At 34.8% G+C, this 18,873-nt stretch overlaps 1 protein-coding gene and 1 pseudogene across 1 annotated transcript; both read right to left on the reverse strand.

Moving 5' to 3' along the window:
* Positions 1-2,076: 2,076 nt before the first annotated feature.
* On the reverse strand, positions 2,077-3,011 carry LOC131405374 (olfactory receptor 4K1-like; annotated as a pseudogene).
* Positions 3,012-16,471: 13,460 nt separating this feature from the next.
* Positions 16,472-17,443, reverse strand: LOC131405375 (olfactory receptor 4K5). The gene has a single exon (XM_058540428.1). The coding sequence runs from the start codon at positions 17,441-17,443 to the stop codon at positions 16,472-16,474; it is 972 nt and encodes a 323-aa protein (XP_058396411.1).
* Between the last annotated feature and the right edge of the window lie 1,430 nt (positions 17,444-18,873).

Genomic DNA, 18,873 nt, shown 5'->3' on the forward strand with positions numbered 1-18,873 from the left:
CTTTTAATCTAGTTTTTCTTTTGACTTTAAAAGTGATAGGGTTTATTTAAAAAAATTTAAAAAAAACCTTCTGTAGAAGATTATGTAGTCAGATTTATGAACTTTTTTTTTTAATTTTGTGCCTTTTGGATTTTTTTGTCACACTTAATGTGATAGTTTATGGCCATGCCTATTCAATAAAACCCATATAGACCCAATGATGAAGTAATAATTAAAAAGCAGAAGAATGTGGGGCCGGCCCGGTGGCGCAAGTGGTTAAGTGCGTGAGCTCTGCTGTCCGGTCCGGGGTTCACCGGTTCCGATCCTGGGCGTGCACCGACGCACCACTTGTCAGGTCATGCTGTGTCAGGCATCCCATATAAAGTAGAGGAAGATGGGCGTGGATGTTAGCCCAGGGCCAGTCTTCCTCAGCAAAAAGAGGAGGATTGGCAGATGTTAGCTCAGGGCCGATCTTCCTCACACACACACACACACAAAAAGGCAGAAGAATGTATCACTGGCACTATAAGGAATTATCATATCAAATAACCATCCACAAATTCTAATTTCCCTCCCCTTCCTTCTGCTGTTCTCCTTCCTCTTCCTTCCATTTTCCCCTGTGCCGTCTATCCCTCTTCTCCCACAGTATGAGACCACTGAGGATCAACCCAGCAAAATTACTTGACTTTTCAAGGATACTATCAACACCTCTCCATTTTCACCAGCAGGACAGAGTTAAAAGGAAAAAAATACTATCAATAATATTGTGACTGCATTAATGTTTATGGTATACTTAAAATATTTTCAGCACTTTATAAAATATATAAAAGGTAGTTAAGCTTAAAAGTTCATTATCATGTTTGACATAATATAAATGAAATTGACCAAAAGTCTGAAGTTTCAAGAAACCTTAGCTAAGAAGTATCACGGTTCAAAAAATTGTGTGTCTATATCTAAAACTCAACCTGAACTAAGATTTAGCATGCAGAATTAATATCTATGCACATAGCCACTAACTTATGTCTTATAGTATAATTAAAATACTGAATCCAGAATGATGACAATCGCAGGCTTTCTATTTGCAGTTAAGCAATTCTTTCTTTCATTTTGATTAGAAAATGAGACAATAATTAATAGTACTTTCATCTTTATTATTAGATTACATGATTTTACTTTCTCTCCTCTGTTTTCCAAAAAATATGAAACAATAGATTTCAGATTTGGTCCTCAGTTGCAAATAATTTTTGTCACTTTGTGCATTTGTATGTTTAGGTACACATGGAATTAACTTTATCTCTGAATTTAAATATTCAACACCTGCCATATTTGCAAAGAATTTCAAAGATATTTGTAATTTTCTATGAATAAGGTAGAATTCATTATAACCAATTTATCCTACTTAAAATAAGTAGATTTGGAAAACAGATATGCTGCTGATAGCACAAAATATCCAAAAAAAGTTTTGTAATGAGTATAAATGCATATCAAATAATCTAAAAGAACAGAAAAAATTTATTATAACATAGAAGCAGATAGGGAAAAATATAAATAACCAAATGTATAAAAAGCAAATTATAAATAACCAAAATATTCAATACACAAGGAAAATATAAGCTAACAAATCTATGTTAATGAGCTGAAATCCATGTTGTAAAACACAATATTTTTTCTACTATGTCAATATAGAAAAAAATGTTATGAATAATCTGAATGATGTCTGAAACTCAATTTGCTTGCACATTATGATTGCAAGGTATAAAAATATCGTGTTCAATTGAAGGGAATCACAAGTTTAATAACATGAATGACATTTTATGTAGATTAGAATCTCTAAATTCTTTATAAAATATTCAAAAGGATAACCAAATATTTTCAAGAGAATTGGTACTCTAGAGTTATAAATAATGAAAACTTGGTTAAAGTTATATTTAAATATTAAATCAGAATCTGATTTTATGCAATTGCCTTCCACTAAGGACAAAAATCGAATTCTGTAACTCAATAGACCATATAATTATCAAAAATAATTGGCATGATGCTGTGGTCCGCTGGAGGTTCTTCATTCCCATTCAGGATTATGTTCCCTCATGGTGATCTCTAGTTTTTCCAGGAGTTCACATGACGGTTTCTCAACTTTCACACAGCTGATTTAACATCTTCATTCCTCAGAGAGTAGATGATGGGGTTCAACAAGGGTGTACAAACAGTGTAGAAGAGAGAAAGGAACTTATCCACAGAAAGTCTGCTGAAAGGCCATATGTAGAAATAAATGCAAGGCCCGAAGAAAAGAATCACCACTGTGATATGAGCAGTTAATGTAGAAAGCGCCTTGGTTGACCCACTGGAGGACCGGCGTCGGACAGTGATCAAAATGAAGGCATAGGAAATAACTAAAGCCAGAAAACAGCTCAGTGATATCAGGCCACTGTTAGTTAGGGTCATAATTTCTATTTCATAAGTATCCATGCAAGCCAGCTCTATCACCAGAGGAAGGTCACAGAAGAAGCTGTCTACCTCATTGGGGCCACAGAATGGCAGGTCCACTGTGAAAGCCAAGTGGCTCACAGAATGAAGAATACCCACAGCCCAGGAAATAAGCACAAAAATTATACATAGTCTCCGATTCATAATTGTGCTGTAGTGCAGGGGCTTACAGATGGCTATAAATCTGTCATACGCCATAGCTACGAGCAACATCATCTCACTCCCTACAAAACTATGAAGAAGGAATGTCTGGGCCATGCAGCCCTCAAAGGAGATAGTCCTGTGCTCAACAAAAAAGTCCACAAGCATCTTGGGGGTGGCAAAGTTAGATTGGCAGATATCAATGAAAGAAAGGTTACTGAGCAGGAAATACATGGGATAGTTCAAATGGGAGTCAAAGGAAATGATAACAATAATCATGTGTTGCACAGCACTGATGTCACATACACTGTAGAGAAGAGGGCAAAAAAGAAAAGCTGAAGTTCCCGAGAATTAGAGAGTCCCAGAAGCACAAACTCAGACACCACTGATTTGTTTGTGTGAGCCATGTATCCAGTCTACTGTTACCTGAATAAAAGAAAATCAAGAAAATATCACAATTGGCATATTTTCCACAATTGGCATATCATAATTGGCATTATATCTAGTATAGTATAGCAGTATACAAAAGAAATATAATAAGCTTTCAATTAAAAGTCAATTCAATGTGATGAAACTATATAAATAATCAATTGACTAATATTTAACACCTATGACTGTTGTGGAAAGTGGGAGAAGTGTGAAAAATGAGGATTATATATGGATCCTATCATAATTAGGAACATAAGATGCACATATTAAAAAATAAATGTATAAAATCAGAAATAAGCAAATATAAGTGGTACATTAATATCATAAATATTACCAAGATGAAAGAAATTATGCCAAAGTGGTAAGATAAGGTGTAATGGAATAGGTATTATTTAAACTAAAATTTTTTAAAACCTTGGAATTTGATAGACAGAATTGAAGGAAAAGGCTCTTTCAGGCAGGGGGAATAACAGGAATACAGATACAAAGGTAAAAATATGAAAGGCATATTCAAGGATCCATGATTTGAGTGTCCTGGGTGGAGTAGGGCATGCTAAGGAACAATAAAAATAAAGTTGGGAATGGTGAATCAGGAGCAAATCGTAGATGCAATTAGCCTTGAATGCAAGACTGAGCGGACTAGATTAATGTTCTTGAAGTTGAGAATCATAAAGTGCTTGACAGTGTTTTAAGACGCTTACTAGAAGCAATTTGCCATATAAATGGAAAGCAAGGGTGATGGTAACACTCTGAAAGTGTCCATGAAGACCAAGAATGTTTCTTTCATCCTTTTAACAATAGTTAGAGTTCATCTTCTGTCCCGTAAAGCCCAATTATGAATAAACCACCAATGTGTTTTCAGTCCCTTCTGACTCTGCCTTTTTTCTCTTCCTAAACATGCCTGACACACCTGGATTTATCAAAATCTGCAACACCTTTCAGAAACCATCCTTTCGGAAATATTCCATATAACTATACAAGGTGCATTTGAACACATAATAGATTTTTAAAAGTTAAGTGGTACGTAAATCGCCTTTTGAATGTTTTTTGACTTTTTGCTTAACACATGGGGCACCATGTGGCCATTTGAATCCAGAAGAAAATCCTACATAACCTCCAGTGGTTTAGGAAACATTTTTGGTTTTATTCCTGTGCACCCGAAAATATACAATAGGCATTTATTTGTTATTATACTGACTGAAGTTCTGCACCTCGTATTCTTCAGTGGTGATATAGCTAAAATAATAGTTAAAACTTTAAAAGCAAAATTGTACGTGTAACCATAAATTAACCAATTAAAAGTGTTTCAACTCTTACAGGCTTTCATTATGTAATTTTAACCTAGTCGCTGAAGCACAAAATCCTACTCTTTCAAGGGCTTCCATCTTTCCATGTGAGTTATGATATCTAGTTTTAAGAAGAATGAAGAAACTTAAGCTACTCAAGAATACGAACAGATCAATGAGGCATGAACTGAACTCAGCGTGAACTTCCATCATGGGATTCTCATCTCCAAGTGGAAGATTTGGGTCAATGCTGGCATGTCTGTCTGATCATGTATCTACAGGGTCAGGGGAGAAAAAGGCAAACAAACATTGGAAAAGAAGGAGATTCCCATTTCTCAGAGTAAAAAAGATCCTAAAGAGCTAAATTTATTTATTTTAAAAACATAAAATTTGATGCCACGAGGGACTTTATGATATCATAGTATTCAATCTATAGTGTAAACCTTGCCAAATAGTACAATAATTTAGTAGGATAACATTAAAGAGAAAAAGAGAGAGAAAGAAAGAAGAAGAAGGAAGAGGGGGAGAAACACAATTGTTAACATGTTAGATAAAGTTAGTGGTATTAAAACAATTTTTAAAGATCATCTTATCTTCGAAAAAAATGTCCAAATTTCCTATAAATTCCATCTTTCCAATATCTAATAAATGATGTTTTGTCAGTCTTTATTTTTCAAAATATAGGAAACTACTAGAACATCCTCTCAACACTAATTTTCTATGCTATCTTCACCCAAGTAGAATAGACCAGGTTCAATGTTATATCTCATTTTCTTCTTATTAATTAAGGCAGGTACTCATTAGTAAATATAAATAACATTTGCCACTTGCTAGCTATGTGACTGACCTTAGAAGATAGAACCGGATTATCTCCAAGGCTATTTTCATCTCTTAAAATTCTAAATGCAGAGGCAGTTATGATATGGAAACATGGGGTTTATAAGTCACTCAGAATTCCTTGGACCATGCACTGAGCATTCAGAAGCTTCTTCATTAATGAATTGTTGGCTTTTTCATCACAAGTGTACTTCAGAGATAGAAATGTTTTCAGATCACGTAGTACTCTGTAAGAGAATTTCCCAAATCTTGGACCTGGAGTAAGACCAAGTTTGATTCGTAGAAGTTGATGTTACATTAATACCTACCTCTAAAATATGCCAACAGAACTCTAAAACCATAAACATGCATGATTTTTCTTTTCATTGTTTTGTCTCACAATACTTGATAACCTATAAGCCCAACAGCAAAAACAATAAAGGATACCCTTATTGACCATTACTCCATTTGTGTAGCTACTCTTCCTTCATTCCTGGAAAATTTTGATAGTCAATAAATATTTGCTTAACAAATGGCTAAATATTCTCTGCATAGAAAGCATAAAAGGGGCAGAGAAAGAACAGATAATGATTAGAGAGTACTTCCTTTTGTTTCTCAAATACAGATCCTATTATTATCAGGGCTGCCCTAAGCCAACACAATGGGAGAGTCATGTCTACAGAGAAGTGGAGAACAGGAATTTGCCTCTTCCAGATGGAGTTTCCAATTTTACTGAGGTAACAATAACCTCCTCTTTGCTATCTTCTGATTGTTGATTTTGCATCTACAAGACAGTTTACTAGTTATTTTTCTAATCCAAACGATATGTTCAAATGCATGTATAATACTTACACTTTTAATATATCTCCCAATCTTTCAACTCTTCCTTATTTTCTCCAAATTTGGTGTCTTGCAGTTTGTTTCTAAGCTTCCCACCTTCTGCTATGAGTCATCATACTGAAAATATTTGCAATGTACTCTTGACCTGATGCATTTTAACTTGTTCCCTGAATTAAGCTGTGCAGAAGCAAGCCCTCAGCTCTTGCCCTGAGGTAGTGAGGGCTCTGCTGCTCTTGCCCTTGACCATACAATTACCATATCCTACGGTAAGGTAATATAAAGCCTTCCGTTCTCATTCCGGGAAACTGATTTCATTGGGGAAGTGAGAAGTCACCCTTTAGAAATCTCATGTCACCCTCAGTGGGAGTAATTATGATTTAGAAAATATTTTTTTCCAGGAATGGAAAAGGAAAGAAAAAAATTCTCTCCCAACTAGTTACTATGTATGAAAGCAAAAAATTATTTGATTTTCACTGATTCTCAATCAGCAAAGTGATTTTCAACGCCTAAATTTCTGTCAACAAAACAATCACATAGTTTCACAAATGATATGATTGGTTTCCTCCAATCACAAGGAGCCCATCACTTCACAAGACAGTTTAATCCATGGTCAGATGCTCGACTGGTTCTACCACCTGTAGTTTAATAGAAAGTATCTATTCCTGCTTCAACATGATGCTTCTTCAAATATTTGAAGGTGCTTTCACATACCTAAGGATACATGGACAATGGTACATGTACAATGGCACATGTTGCAGCATTGATTGAAAGAGATAGATACTGGAACAAAACCTAAGTATCTATAAATTTGAGAGTGAAGAAATATAATATTTTAGTGCCATGGAATACATTCAGTGATTAAAATTGTTAAAATATTTTTGTACATGAATATGTATAAAATATAAAAACATAACATCAAGGGAAAAATTGGTAAAATTATTATGTGAACATTTTTATAAACCAAAAGAAAAAAAAAGGACACATTTTTGAAAGAAATGTTTAAAAATATCCAGAGGAGTAATACAAATTCTAAACAGTGTGAGAAGAAAATAAAACGGAAGGGGTCAGAGCTGTATAAAAGGGACTTAAACCAAATCAATTATATTGCAAATATTTTTTAAATTGTAAGCTATGGCCAAATATAAATATTTGCTATATACATAATGGTAAACTTAGCAAAAATTATTTTAAAATTTTATTCACTATGCTGTTATAACTTTAATATTGGGTATTAAAAGTAATCTCCAAAAAAATTAGAAATAATACATTTAATGAGCAAAACTTTATAAAATTATAAAGTAAATATAATGAAAAATAGGTTCCATTCACAATAGAAACAAAAAAAATATATAAAGTTACTTTGTATTTTTAAGATTGAAATACTTTTTGACATTAAAAAATTAATATTTTAAGATTAAATTTTAAGGATGTATAAGAGAACCAGAAAAAAATGGGTGAAAAGTTTTTTATAGCTAGGGGTTGGCAAGTCCTTTTTAAGCATGACATTGAAGCCATAATGGATAGGATTTACTGATTTATTGCATAATTTTTTTTGGATTTGGTATATGAAAGAAAAACCACAGTAAACATTAAATAAAAATGACAAACTGAAAAATATGTGCAACACAATTGATAAACAAAAGACTAATTTCTTATAACTCAAAATACTGTTAGAAATGAAAAGAAATATCAATAACCAAGTAGAAAAATAATCAAAGGCGTAGACAAGCAATTCAAAAGAACAGAAATATTCTACAACAACTCAACAACAATAATGAGACCTCTTTACCTTACAGATTGGAAAACCTTCAAAATAATTAGGGAGAATTTGGGAGAAATGTACTTTTATTCATTGTCAACAAGACTCTAGAAACATGTGTTTCATATATTGTTGAATATATTTAAAGCAGAAAAAAACCCACGATATTCTTAATTCAAAAAGGAAAGCATAGGGGCTGGCCCGGTGGCGCAGCAGTTAAGTGCGCCCGCTTCTCTGGCAGCCCGGTGTTTGCAGGTTCAGATCCCTGGAGCCCACCGACTCACCACTTGTCAAGCCATGCTGTGGCAGCGTCCCATATAAAGTAGAGGAAGACAGGCACAGATACTAGCCCAGGGCCAATCTTCCTTACAAAAAAAAAAACTTTTTCATTATTATTTAAAGAAATACAAAATAGAGAATAATACAAGAAGCTATACATCAACAAATTGGATAATCTAGAAGAAATAGATAAATTCTTAGACTCATACAGTCTTCTGCAACTAAATCAAGAAGACATAGAGAATCTGAAGAGACCTATTGCTGGTAAGGTGATTGAAACAGTAATCAAAAACCTCCCAAAAAACAAAAGTCTAGGACCAGATGGCTTCCCTGGTGAATTCTATCAAACATTCACAGAAGACTTAATACCTATCCTTCTGAAACTCTTCCAAAAAATTGAAGAGGAGAGGAAGCTTCTGAACTCATCCTATGAGGCCAACATTACCCTGATACCAAAACCAGACAAAGACAACATAAAAAAAGAAAAGAAAAGGCCATTATTGCTGATGAACATAAATGCAAAAATCCTTAACAAAATATTAGCAAATCAAATACAACAATACATCAAAAGATCATAGGCCATGATCAAGTATGATTTATTCCAGGGATGCAAAGATGATTCAACAACTGCAAATCAATCAACCTGATACACCACACTAACAAAACAAAGAATAAAAATCACCGATCATCTCAATAGATGCAGAGAAAGCATTCAACAAGATACAGCATCCATTTATGAAAAAACTCTGAATAAAATGAGTATAGAAGGAAAGTACCTCAACATAATAAAGGCCATATATGACAAACCCACAGCTAATACCATACTCAGTGGTGAAAAACTGAAAGCTAGCCCTCTAAGAAAAGGAACAAGATAAGGATGCCCAATATTGCCATTCTTATTTAATATAATATTGGAAGTCCTAGCCAGAGCTATTAGGCAAGGAAAAGAAATGAAGGGGATGCAAATTGGAAAGGAAGAAAGAAAACTGTCACTATTTGAAGATGATGTGATTTTATATATAGAAAACCCTAAAGAATCCACTGAAAAACTATTAGAAATAATGAACGAATACAGTAAAATTTCAGGGTATAAAATCAACATACAAAAATCAGTTGTGTTTCTATACACTAACAACAAAATATAAGAAAGAGAAATTAAAGATACAATCTCATTTACAATTGCAACAAAAATAATAAAATACCTGGGAATAAATTTAACCAAAGAGGTGAAAGACCTGTACACTGATAACTATAAAATATTGTTGACAGGAATCGAAGAAGACACAAAAAAATGGAAATATATTCCATGCTTATCAATCGAAAGAATTAACATAGTTAAAATGTCCATACTTCCGAAGGCAATCTGCAGATTCAATGAAATCCCTATCAAAATCCCAATAACATTTTTCACAGAAATAGAAGAAAGAATCCTAAAATTTATATGGAACCACAAAAGACCCCGAATAGCCAAAGCAATCCTGAGAAAAAAGAGCAAAACTGGAGGTATCACATTATCTTATTTCAAAACATACTACAAAGCTATACTAATCAAAACAGCATGGTACTGGCACAAAAACAGACACACAGCTCAATGCAACAGAATCAAGAGCCCAGAAATAAACCCACATATCTATGGACATCTAATTTTCCACAAAAGAGCCAAGAACGTACAATGGAGAAAGGAAAGTCTCTTCAATACATGATGTTGGGAAAACTAGACTAGTTAACACAAAAATTAACTCAAAAGGCATTAACGACTTGAATGTAAGTCCTGAAACCGTATAACTCCTAAAAGAAAACATAGGCAGTATGCTCTTTGACATCAGTCTTAGCAGTGTCTTTTTGAATACCATGTCTCCCCAGGCTAGGGAAACAAAAAGAAAAATAGACAGATGGGACTACATCAAACTAAGAAGCTTCTGCACTGCAAAGGAAACCATCAACAACAACAAAAAAGACAATCTAACAATTGGGGGAAGATATTTGCAAATCATATAAGTGATAAGGGGTTAATATCTAAAATATACAAAGAACTCTTACAACTCAACAACAAAAAAGCAAAAATCCTAATTAAAAAATGGACAAAGGATCTGAACAGACGTTTTTCCGAAGATGTACAGATGGACAACAGGCACATGAAAAGATGTTCAACATCAGTAATTATCAGGGATATGCAAATCCAGGCTACAATGAAATATCACCTTGTGCCCATCAGAATGGCTGTAATTAACAAGACAAGAAACAACAAGTGTTAGAGAGGATGTGGAGAAAATGGAACCCTTATACACTGCTGATGGGAGGTAAACTAGTGCAGACACCATGGAAAACAGTATGGAGATTCCTCAAAAAATTAAGAACAGAACTACCATATGATCCACTTATTCTATTTCTGGGTATTTATCCAAAGAACACAAAAACACTAATTCGAAAAGATATGTGTAGCCCTATGTTCATTGCAGCATTAGTCACAATAACTAAGAATTGGAAACAGCCTAAGTGCCTATCAATGGGTGAATGGATAAAGAAGGTGTGGTATACATATAAAATGGAATAGCACTTAGCCATTAAAAAAGAATAAATCTTGACATTTGCGACAACATAGGTGGACTTGAAGGGTATTATGCTAAGTAAAATAAGTTAGACAGAGAAAGTCAAATACCATATGATTTCTCTCATAAGAGGAAGATAAAAACAACAACAACAATAATCAAGTATATAGACATAGAGATTAGATTGCTGGTTGCCAGAGGGGAAGGGGACGGGGTTGGGGAGGCTGAAAGGAGTAAAAGGGCACATGTGTATGTTAATGGATGGTAACTAGTCTTTAGGTTGTGAACATGATGTAGTATTCACAGAAATTGAAACATAATGATGTACACCTGAAATTTATATAATGTTATAAACCAATATTACCTCAATAAAAAATAAACTTAGAAAAAAGAAATACCAAAAATACCCCAAAAAAGATAAATTTGAAAATCAAACTTTTTATTGTCAGTTTAATTGTAAAAGATGACAAAGAAAAGTCGTGCATTAGAGAGATATGGAGCACCACGAAAAAGACTAATAAATTTATAATTGAAGTCAAAGAAGAAGAGAGAGAAAAGCTAAAGCAATATATTAAGAGACCCTAGCCGAGTGTTCTCCAAAACTGACGTGCACATCACATTAAGCCCTAGAACCAAGAAGTTCTCTATACCAATAGTAGAATAAATGCAAGATCATAGTAGAGCTTAGAATTGCTGGGGCAGGAAGTACAAAATCCACAAGTGTATCAATGGGAATTATGGAGAAGGGTCAATCTTTATATTTCTTCCCTCCTGGATGTGAGTATTTTAACCATTGATAACATAGAATTACAAATTAACTATCGGTTCAATGTGTATTTTACAGCTTGGAGTTCTCCATTTCAACCAAGTTGGGTGTAATCCCAATGCTAGCCTCTTATCTGAGCATTTAATAAGCCATTCCATTGTTCTTTGTGGCTAGAAGATTCCCAGAAAAGTGGATCCCATGATGGTGTTCCTGTGGTCACATCTCTTCTCTGTAAATCCAATAAATTACACTTTCTTCACTAAATATTTTTATCTGTTATTTCAGAGGCAATCTTTGTGGAATCCTGTACCATAAATAGAATACTCTGTAAGCCTTAGGATAATGTCTTGGGAGAGGGACTGCAGGCAGGGAAGGAAAACTCATATCTGGAGTAGGATTCAATTTCAATAGGGACAAATTACTACCCACTGTATGCAGGATGTAACTGACTTGCCACGGAATGGATGTGGCCTTTCTTGGGAATGGCACCATATCAAGTTCTCAGCAACAGTGCCTTCTGCTGATCAAGTATTCAGGAACAGTAGTAGCACTTATGAGGCCAACCTTAAAAGGGAGCCATGCTTTGGTCTCAGATGGGCATTGACGTAAGATGGAAAAATCCACATACTTCGTGCCCACTGACGTAGGCATCTTCATTTTTCTCTACCAGACTACTTTTCTGTGATTTTCCAATTTTGATCTTTCAAGACCTCTAACAAATCAACAGAGCCATTTTTCACTGCCCAGGAATTCATGTTTATTTTTACTTATGACCAATTCTCCATCCAAATTTGATAACTAAGTGAAATGTTTATGGGTCTTCTCAACAACAGAGTTTTCCCTCACCAGTGTCCATAGGGCTGTAATGCAGCAGTAGTATACTTTTTGGCTTGCACCAAGATGTAGAATTGAGCCATCCATAGAAACTCTTCCATGAGGCAATAAGATTAAGCTGAAGTAAAGGTATTTATGCAACAGAAGTAGGTAATAAGGGGTTCTGAACTACCTGTTTGTGCTGGTTACCTGTTCCTTTTAATCTGCTTTAGCTTGGTTCCAGATGTACTAATTTCAATACACAATGGCTTACTGCTCTGACAGCTAGAATCTGTGTCCTGTTAAATTTGGTAATACTTAACTCATGATGAGCAGTACTATCCACATAGTTACTTAATAATCCATGGTCAGGAACTCAGTCTCAAATAAGGTCCCATAGCATCCTAGGATTTGCTTTTCAACCAGCCGGTGGTTTTCTGCTACAGAACACAAGGGCTTTTTTTCCAGAATCCTAGGAGGTAGCATGGTCACTCATCTAATTGACTTTGCCAAAAAATCTACACGATGTCCTTATTTATGATTGCTATCTCTGTTTCATTGGTTTTCCTAGTTCATGTAGACTGAGAGGCAGGGCAGCTTGCACTGAAGACTGGACTCACTGAAAACCAGAAAACCTATGTGTCAATCTACAATTGAGGCAAAGCAGTGTTTACAAGGCAGCTTTATGCTGCCCCCACAATTCAGAGTCTGCAAGCACTGTACCTCTTTCTCAGTGGTACGGGTACAAAACAAAGTCACACATATTTTATGTTGTGAGGGGATTATGCAGCATGTCTCGGAGTATTGGATCCTTTAAAACCTGAATGATTTGGCAGGTTGCTAAAACTTTATAGGGATTATCTTTTACCCTCTTTTATGTCACTTTCTGCTCGCAAGTCCAATCACCGTATGCTTTCAATGTAGTGTACTAGTATGATGTTCTGTTGATTATCAGGACCATTAATTTCCCAAAGGACTATATTTTGATAGAGAGCAGGAGAGTTAATATAGAAATGGACAAACTCTACATGTTTCTGAGGGTTAGAGAGTGACGGATATAATTTTTTTTTAATTGTCAAAATTCTATCACAAGATAGAATTGAGAGGTTTTCTTCAAACTTTTGTTGGCATTTCAGTTCCTTTGTGGTCGCTTTCATGTATTTGATCCTGAGATAATATATATCAGATTTTCCAGATGCTGAAAATACAGCATATCGTGTGACAAGGATCTTCTCCTAAGAAAATAATTTATGATGAAATATAAATTTTTGTCAAAAGAGTGAAACACCTATGGTGAAATATTAGATCTTTGCTCTGCTATCAGATTCTACCACTCTTCCCCATTTTGATCCTCTAAAGATTATCTTGAAGTGTCTTTGCAATAACCTGATGTGTTTCTCCTGGAGGTCTCTGTTACTCTGCATTCCTAGAAATTGTACCCCTGATGCTTTTCTCTTTGTCCTGTGGCTAACTTCAATCATGTTATTGCCAGTTTAGATTTAGTGGAATTAAAGCTTCTTCACCTTCTATCCTAAGCTAGCATCTTGAGGTACACTTTCCACTGGCCATGTCACCTTCTCTCTCTAGACTCTGTTACATTATATCAGCTCCTTTAAATAGCCTCTGAGCTATGCATGAAATTTCTGTTCTTTATCTGAAATACTGCTCATCCACTTAGCTGATATACATAGCACAGCGAATACGTTCTGATAGCTGAGGAAACAAACAAGTCTGCCTTGGCTTTTGACAGCGCTCCTTACTTTTTTAAATATTCAGGTTATCAAAGACATTTTAGAATTATGTTCATCTATAACAGACAAAGTCTGTATTCTCATGGATTTTAGTTCAGTTAAGGAGAAATATATTAATCAAATGATACTGTGGTTTAGCCAGGTGATATAAGTAGGAAGCCATATCACACAGAGCCTTATTAAACAAGTTAAAGAGATTTTTTTTTTCCCCCTTTTTTTTCCCCCTTTATGTTAAGAATGATGGATAGGAATTGAAAGACTTGAAAGAGATTGGTGCCCTGATCAAAAGCAAGTAATCTGCTCAAGGTCACAGAATAGTAATATAGTTAATGTTCAAATCCAAGTCTTTTGACGAGTAGCTCAAGACGCTTTCCTTTACATTGTTTTCAATTAACTAAATTTATTTTCATATTTGCTAAAAAGTTCACTTCTATTTTCACCAGTTTTATGCAATTAAATGTATTTCTCTGTCAGTTTCTCAGTGGTGCAGAAAAAACCTACAGAGATTTGTAAACCAGACAGAAAAAAAGTAATTTTCATTCTACCCTATTACTTTAAAATATACGTATGAAAAAAAGTTTATTAACGAATTATATTAAGATCTGTTTTATTTTAGACAAAATATAATGTGGGATTCTACCATGCATGGTGTCTCAGTTCTAACTGAAATATAATCTCATTTGCTTTGAATAGTTTCCCATAGAGAGAAATTAATTAAAAACACATTGTTGTTAGTATTATGAATGTCTCTTTGTTTTTATTGGAATCTGAGTAGTTTGAAATATTTCATGGGATAAAAAATTTGTTAAAGTTTATGAACTCTTGGCTTTATTTTTGAATGTTATGAGTGCTTAAGTAGCTAATAATGAGTACAGTTAACCAGATTACATAATTTCTGAATTTCTTAGCACATTGATTTTCATTGTTTACTAGTTTTAATGTAACCTTTTAATAAAATGCCTAGAAAAGAGGCTCAATCTCAAGTTAGAGCAATTAATTCACCTAGCATTATCAAAAAAAGGATGACATTAACAAGCTTTTTAATGAATCCTACCTTCTAATGCTTTGGTATGCTAGGCTGATAATGAGAAAATCACACAGTTCAGATATTTATTCAAGAAAAAGAAGAACAATCATCAGACCAGGCCTCATTCCATGAACAGAATATGAGGGACCTGCATTGTATAAAGTCAGGGAACATTGGTAAGATCTCTTCTTCCTGTCCCTGTTCTAGATCTAATCTGCCAAGTCTCCTCTCTTGCTATCGATGGAACTGTATTCTAAAATTAGAAAGAAATGAACATGTACAAATTCCTGGGAGAGATAACTGATGGATTTAAATCGACACTGAGGTGTAAATTACTGTTCTGCTACCCTTACTGGAAGGTAGCTTTTGAGAGCAGAAAAGAGCAAAGAATATCAGATCTCAGAAGAACTAGAATGCTATGGAAAGAGCAAAAATTGGGTGGGGTGGGGTGAGAAAAGAGGAAATTCCCAAGATTTCTTCAATATTTTATTTACTGATGGTTCTATTAGGGATGGATTCAGAAAAGATTCGCTGGATTTGGGAACATAAGAAGACAAACAACAAAGTGCAAAACTAGTTTCCATTCTTGGCATAAAGGAGAAACTAATGTTTATGTAAGTCTATTTGCCCTTATGAATTGAGGGATTTGGAAAGTAAACTTAAAAACTCTAATCAACGTTAATAAATCTCCTAATGGTCCCAAGAGTCCCGGGTAGAGATCCAGCTGTGGGGTCCTTATTGCCAGTTGGGTGTGTGTTTAACACGATTCATCATCACTAAGAACTTCATGTTTGGTCCAAATGCAGAATGCTGCACAGCTACTCATAACATGGACTAAAAAGTTAGTTGGTGAAATGGTTCAGTTTGAAAGATTTTCCTCTCTCTTCTATGACTCATCACTTCAGAGGAAACTGGAATTATCTTAACTGATCGGAGAAAGCCCATTAAATGGAAGATTTGAAATGCAAGCTCCTAATTACATATAATTTCACATTTTAAAGCATTGTTAGTAATTGGAAAATAATATGGTATAGAGGTAATTGATGCTGGGAGAGGGATCTCATAACCTAAGCATCCCCACTTAAGTCTATATACTTATCTTAAATCAGCGGAGTGGCTATCCCCTGGTTGGGAAAATTCAGTGTGAGATTCTTAAATACTATTCATCTATATAGATTTTTCAATTATGTAAATTAGGAAACTCAGATGATAAGAAAAATGTCCAAGTTTATGCCCACCAAAGATTCAAGTACTCATTCTTTTTTTCCATCAGACTCATAATGACTGCTTTAGTAGCAGTGAATGCACTGATACTCTCCATATAAAATCATTCCACATTTTATTTCCGGAACCAGTAATCATGATATATTTTTTCGTATTTTTTGGTATGTAACTTTTGCTGAGGTGATATCTGGGAAAAGACTTGTTAATATCCATTAAATACTCTCTATATTATCTTCTTCATTATTTTTATCACAGTTAAAATATGTCACAAGAACACACTGAAAATATTTATAGAGTATTGATTTGAGGAATTTGAAGAAATTGTGTCTTAATAAAGAGAATTCCTCACTACTAGTGGCATTTCAGAAATTTTCTTGGGCCTCAGGTAAGGGGTCACAATTTTCCTCATGGCAGCCTTCATATCCCTGTTCCTTAGTGTGTAAATAATGGGGTTTAGAATGGGGGTGAAAATAGTGTAAAATATGGCAAGAACTTTATCCACAGGGTAGGTGGTAAAGGGCCACACATAGATGAAGATGCAAGGTCCAAAGAATAATATCACTATGGTGATATGGGCCACCAGTGTAGAAAATGCCTTGGCCATTGCAGCAGAAGACTTAAACCAGACGGTGACAAGAATGATGATGTAAGAGCTGACCAAGAGTGAGAAAGTGCTTAGGGAAAGAATTCCACTATTGACTGCAATTAGTATCTCAATGATGTAAGAGTCCAGGCAGGCAAGTTTTGTCACTCGAGGAAGGTCACAAAAAAAGCTGTCTACTACATTGGGGCAACAAAAAGGCAAGTTCACAGTAAATGATAACTGGCTTAATGTGTGCACCAAGCCCACAGCCCAGGAGATCATAACCAGGACAGCGCATGTCCTTCGGCTCATGATGACCGCATAGTGTAGGGGTTTGCATATGGCTACATATCTGTCATAGGCCATGGAGACAAGTAGTACCATCTCCCCACCAGTGAAAAGATGAATGAAGAAAATCTGGGCTATGCAGCCACTGAAGGAGATGGTCTTGTGTTCACTCAGAAAATCTGCAATCATCTTAGGGGTAGCAAAAGAAGCCTGACAGATGTCCACAAAGGAAAGGTTTCCCAGGAGGAAGTACATGGGGGAGTGCAGGCTGTTATCAGAAGTCACCGTGATGATAATGAGAAGGTTTCCCAGCGCTGTGACCACATACAACACAGAGAAGAAAACAAAAAAGAAAAGCTGGAGTTCCTGAGAACTAGAGAGTCCCAGCAATACAAATTCAGACACCACTGAACAATTGGACTGTTCCATGGATCCAGGCTGCATACTTGCTCTGGAACAATCCTAAGGGAGGGAAAATAGGAAGGGATCAGAATTGCCAACTAAAAACACTGTTACTGTGAAGGATTCTCAGATCCCAGATATGATGTGTATTTTATGAATAGAAAAATATTGAAGAGACCATGATAATATATCTAGAGAGTAGGAAAGAGCTTATGAGAGCATCTAAGCAATTTGATTATTCTCATTAGAACCCCTTGAGTTTTTGGATAGTCTTCATAATTTGTTACACAGCAGTAAACAGCTCACTCATGAGCCAACTAGTGATCTCAAGACTAGAGGAGTGATTTAAAGCCAGCTCCACAGTCCTGTAGATAGGCAAAAATAATTTAGATCTGTTGGTCTTGTGGTCATTTTCCATCCTTAATTTTAACAATCTTCCATGCAACATTCTCTTTAACTCTCCAAGGGATATTCATGGCTCGATGTTTATTGTGTGATATAAAGCCACGTGGATTGTTTGACTTTAGGCTAATTATTTTTTCTGAGCTTTGATTCCACATCTCAAAAAAGATGGGAGGTGGTAAAAATATCTACTTTACAGAGTTTTAAAGCTTCTGTATGATAACTCATGACATTTTTTCTATCAAAATGATTGTAATACAATAGATGGTCTTAATATGTTAAGTATCTCCATATTAACAAAAATTTACCTTTCAGGTATAGCAGGAATCATACGCATTTTAGCCAATTCTTATATATATTATCTAAGTCTATAGATAGTTGCAACTATATATATATAGTTTGCCAATTATTCATCTGTATAATTTCTTAAAATGTATATTATAGCTTTATCTTTATTATCTCAAACTCATCTTTGCTTGATTATTTAAGAGCAGTACCTAAATTTTCCATTTTCTTTGCCTCTCAATATCAGATTTAGGCTAATTTATGTTCCCTCTCTTTAGTGTTCTCCATGACCTTATTAAGACATCTTTATAATTAATGAAAGAATAGAGGAGTTGTTTTAGGAATTTTTCTTTTCTGCATAGAAGGATAAAAATGATTGAATTGTAAATGTCCAGTGCTCCTAAAATTATATTTTCTTGGGAATTAAAATAACCCTAATAATTAACTCAAATCTACATCTCAATTTTTTTCCTGTAAAGATAAAGCCCTGCTATATAAATCTAATTTCATTGAACTGGAAAAACTTGAAGAAGTTCTGTTTTAGGAAACTTAGTTCTGACAATTAACCGTTGACCACAGTCATAGAAGCTAAGAGTGCGATGTGATCCTAGCCCCAAGTAAGAACACAAACATCTTCCACTGCCAATTTACTTCATACAAGAAGCCAAAGCCTTCCTATGTCCCTAGGATATAACCCTAGCCTCTCATTTTTTTCCACAACATTATTTAGGTATAATTGACAAATAAAAATTGCATACATTAAGGATGTA

The sequence above is a fragment of the Diceros bicornis genome, chromosome 5, assembly GCF_020826845.1.
Source record: "Diceros bicornis minor isolate mBicDic1 chromosome 5, mDicBic1.mat.cur, whole genome shotgun sequence".
Taxonomy (NCBI): Eukaryota; Metazoa; Chordata; class Mammalia; order Perissodactyla; family Rhinocerotidae; genus Diceros; species Diceros bicornis.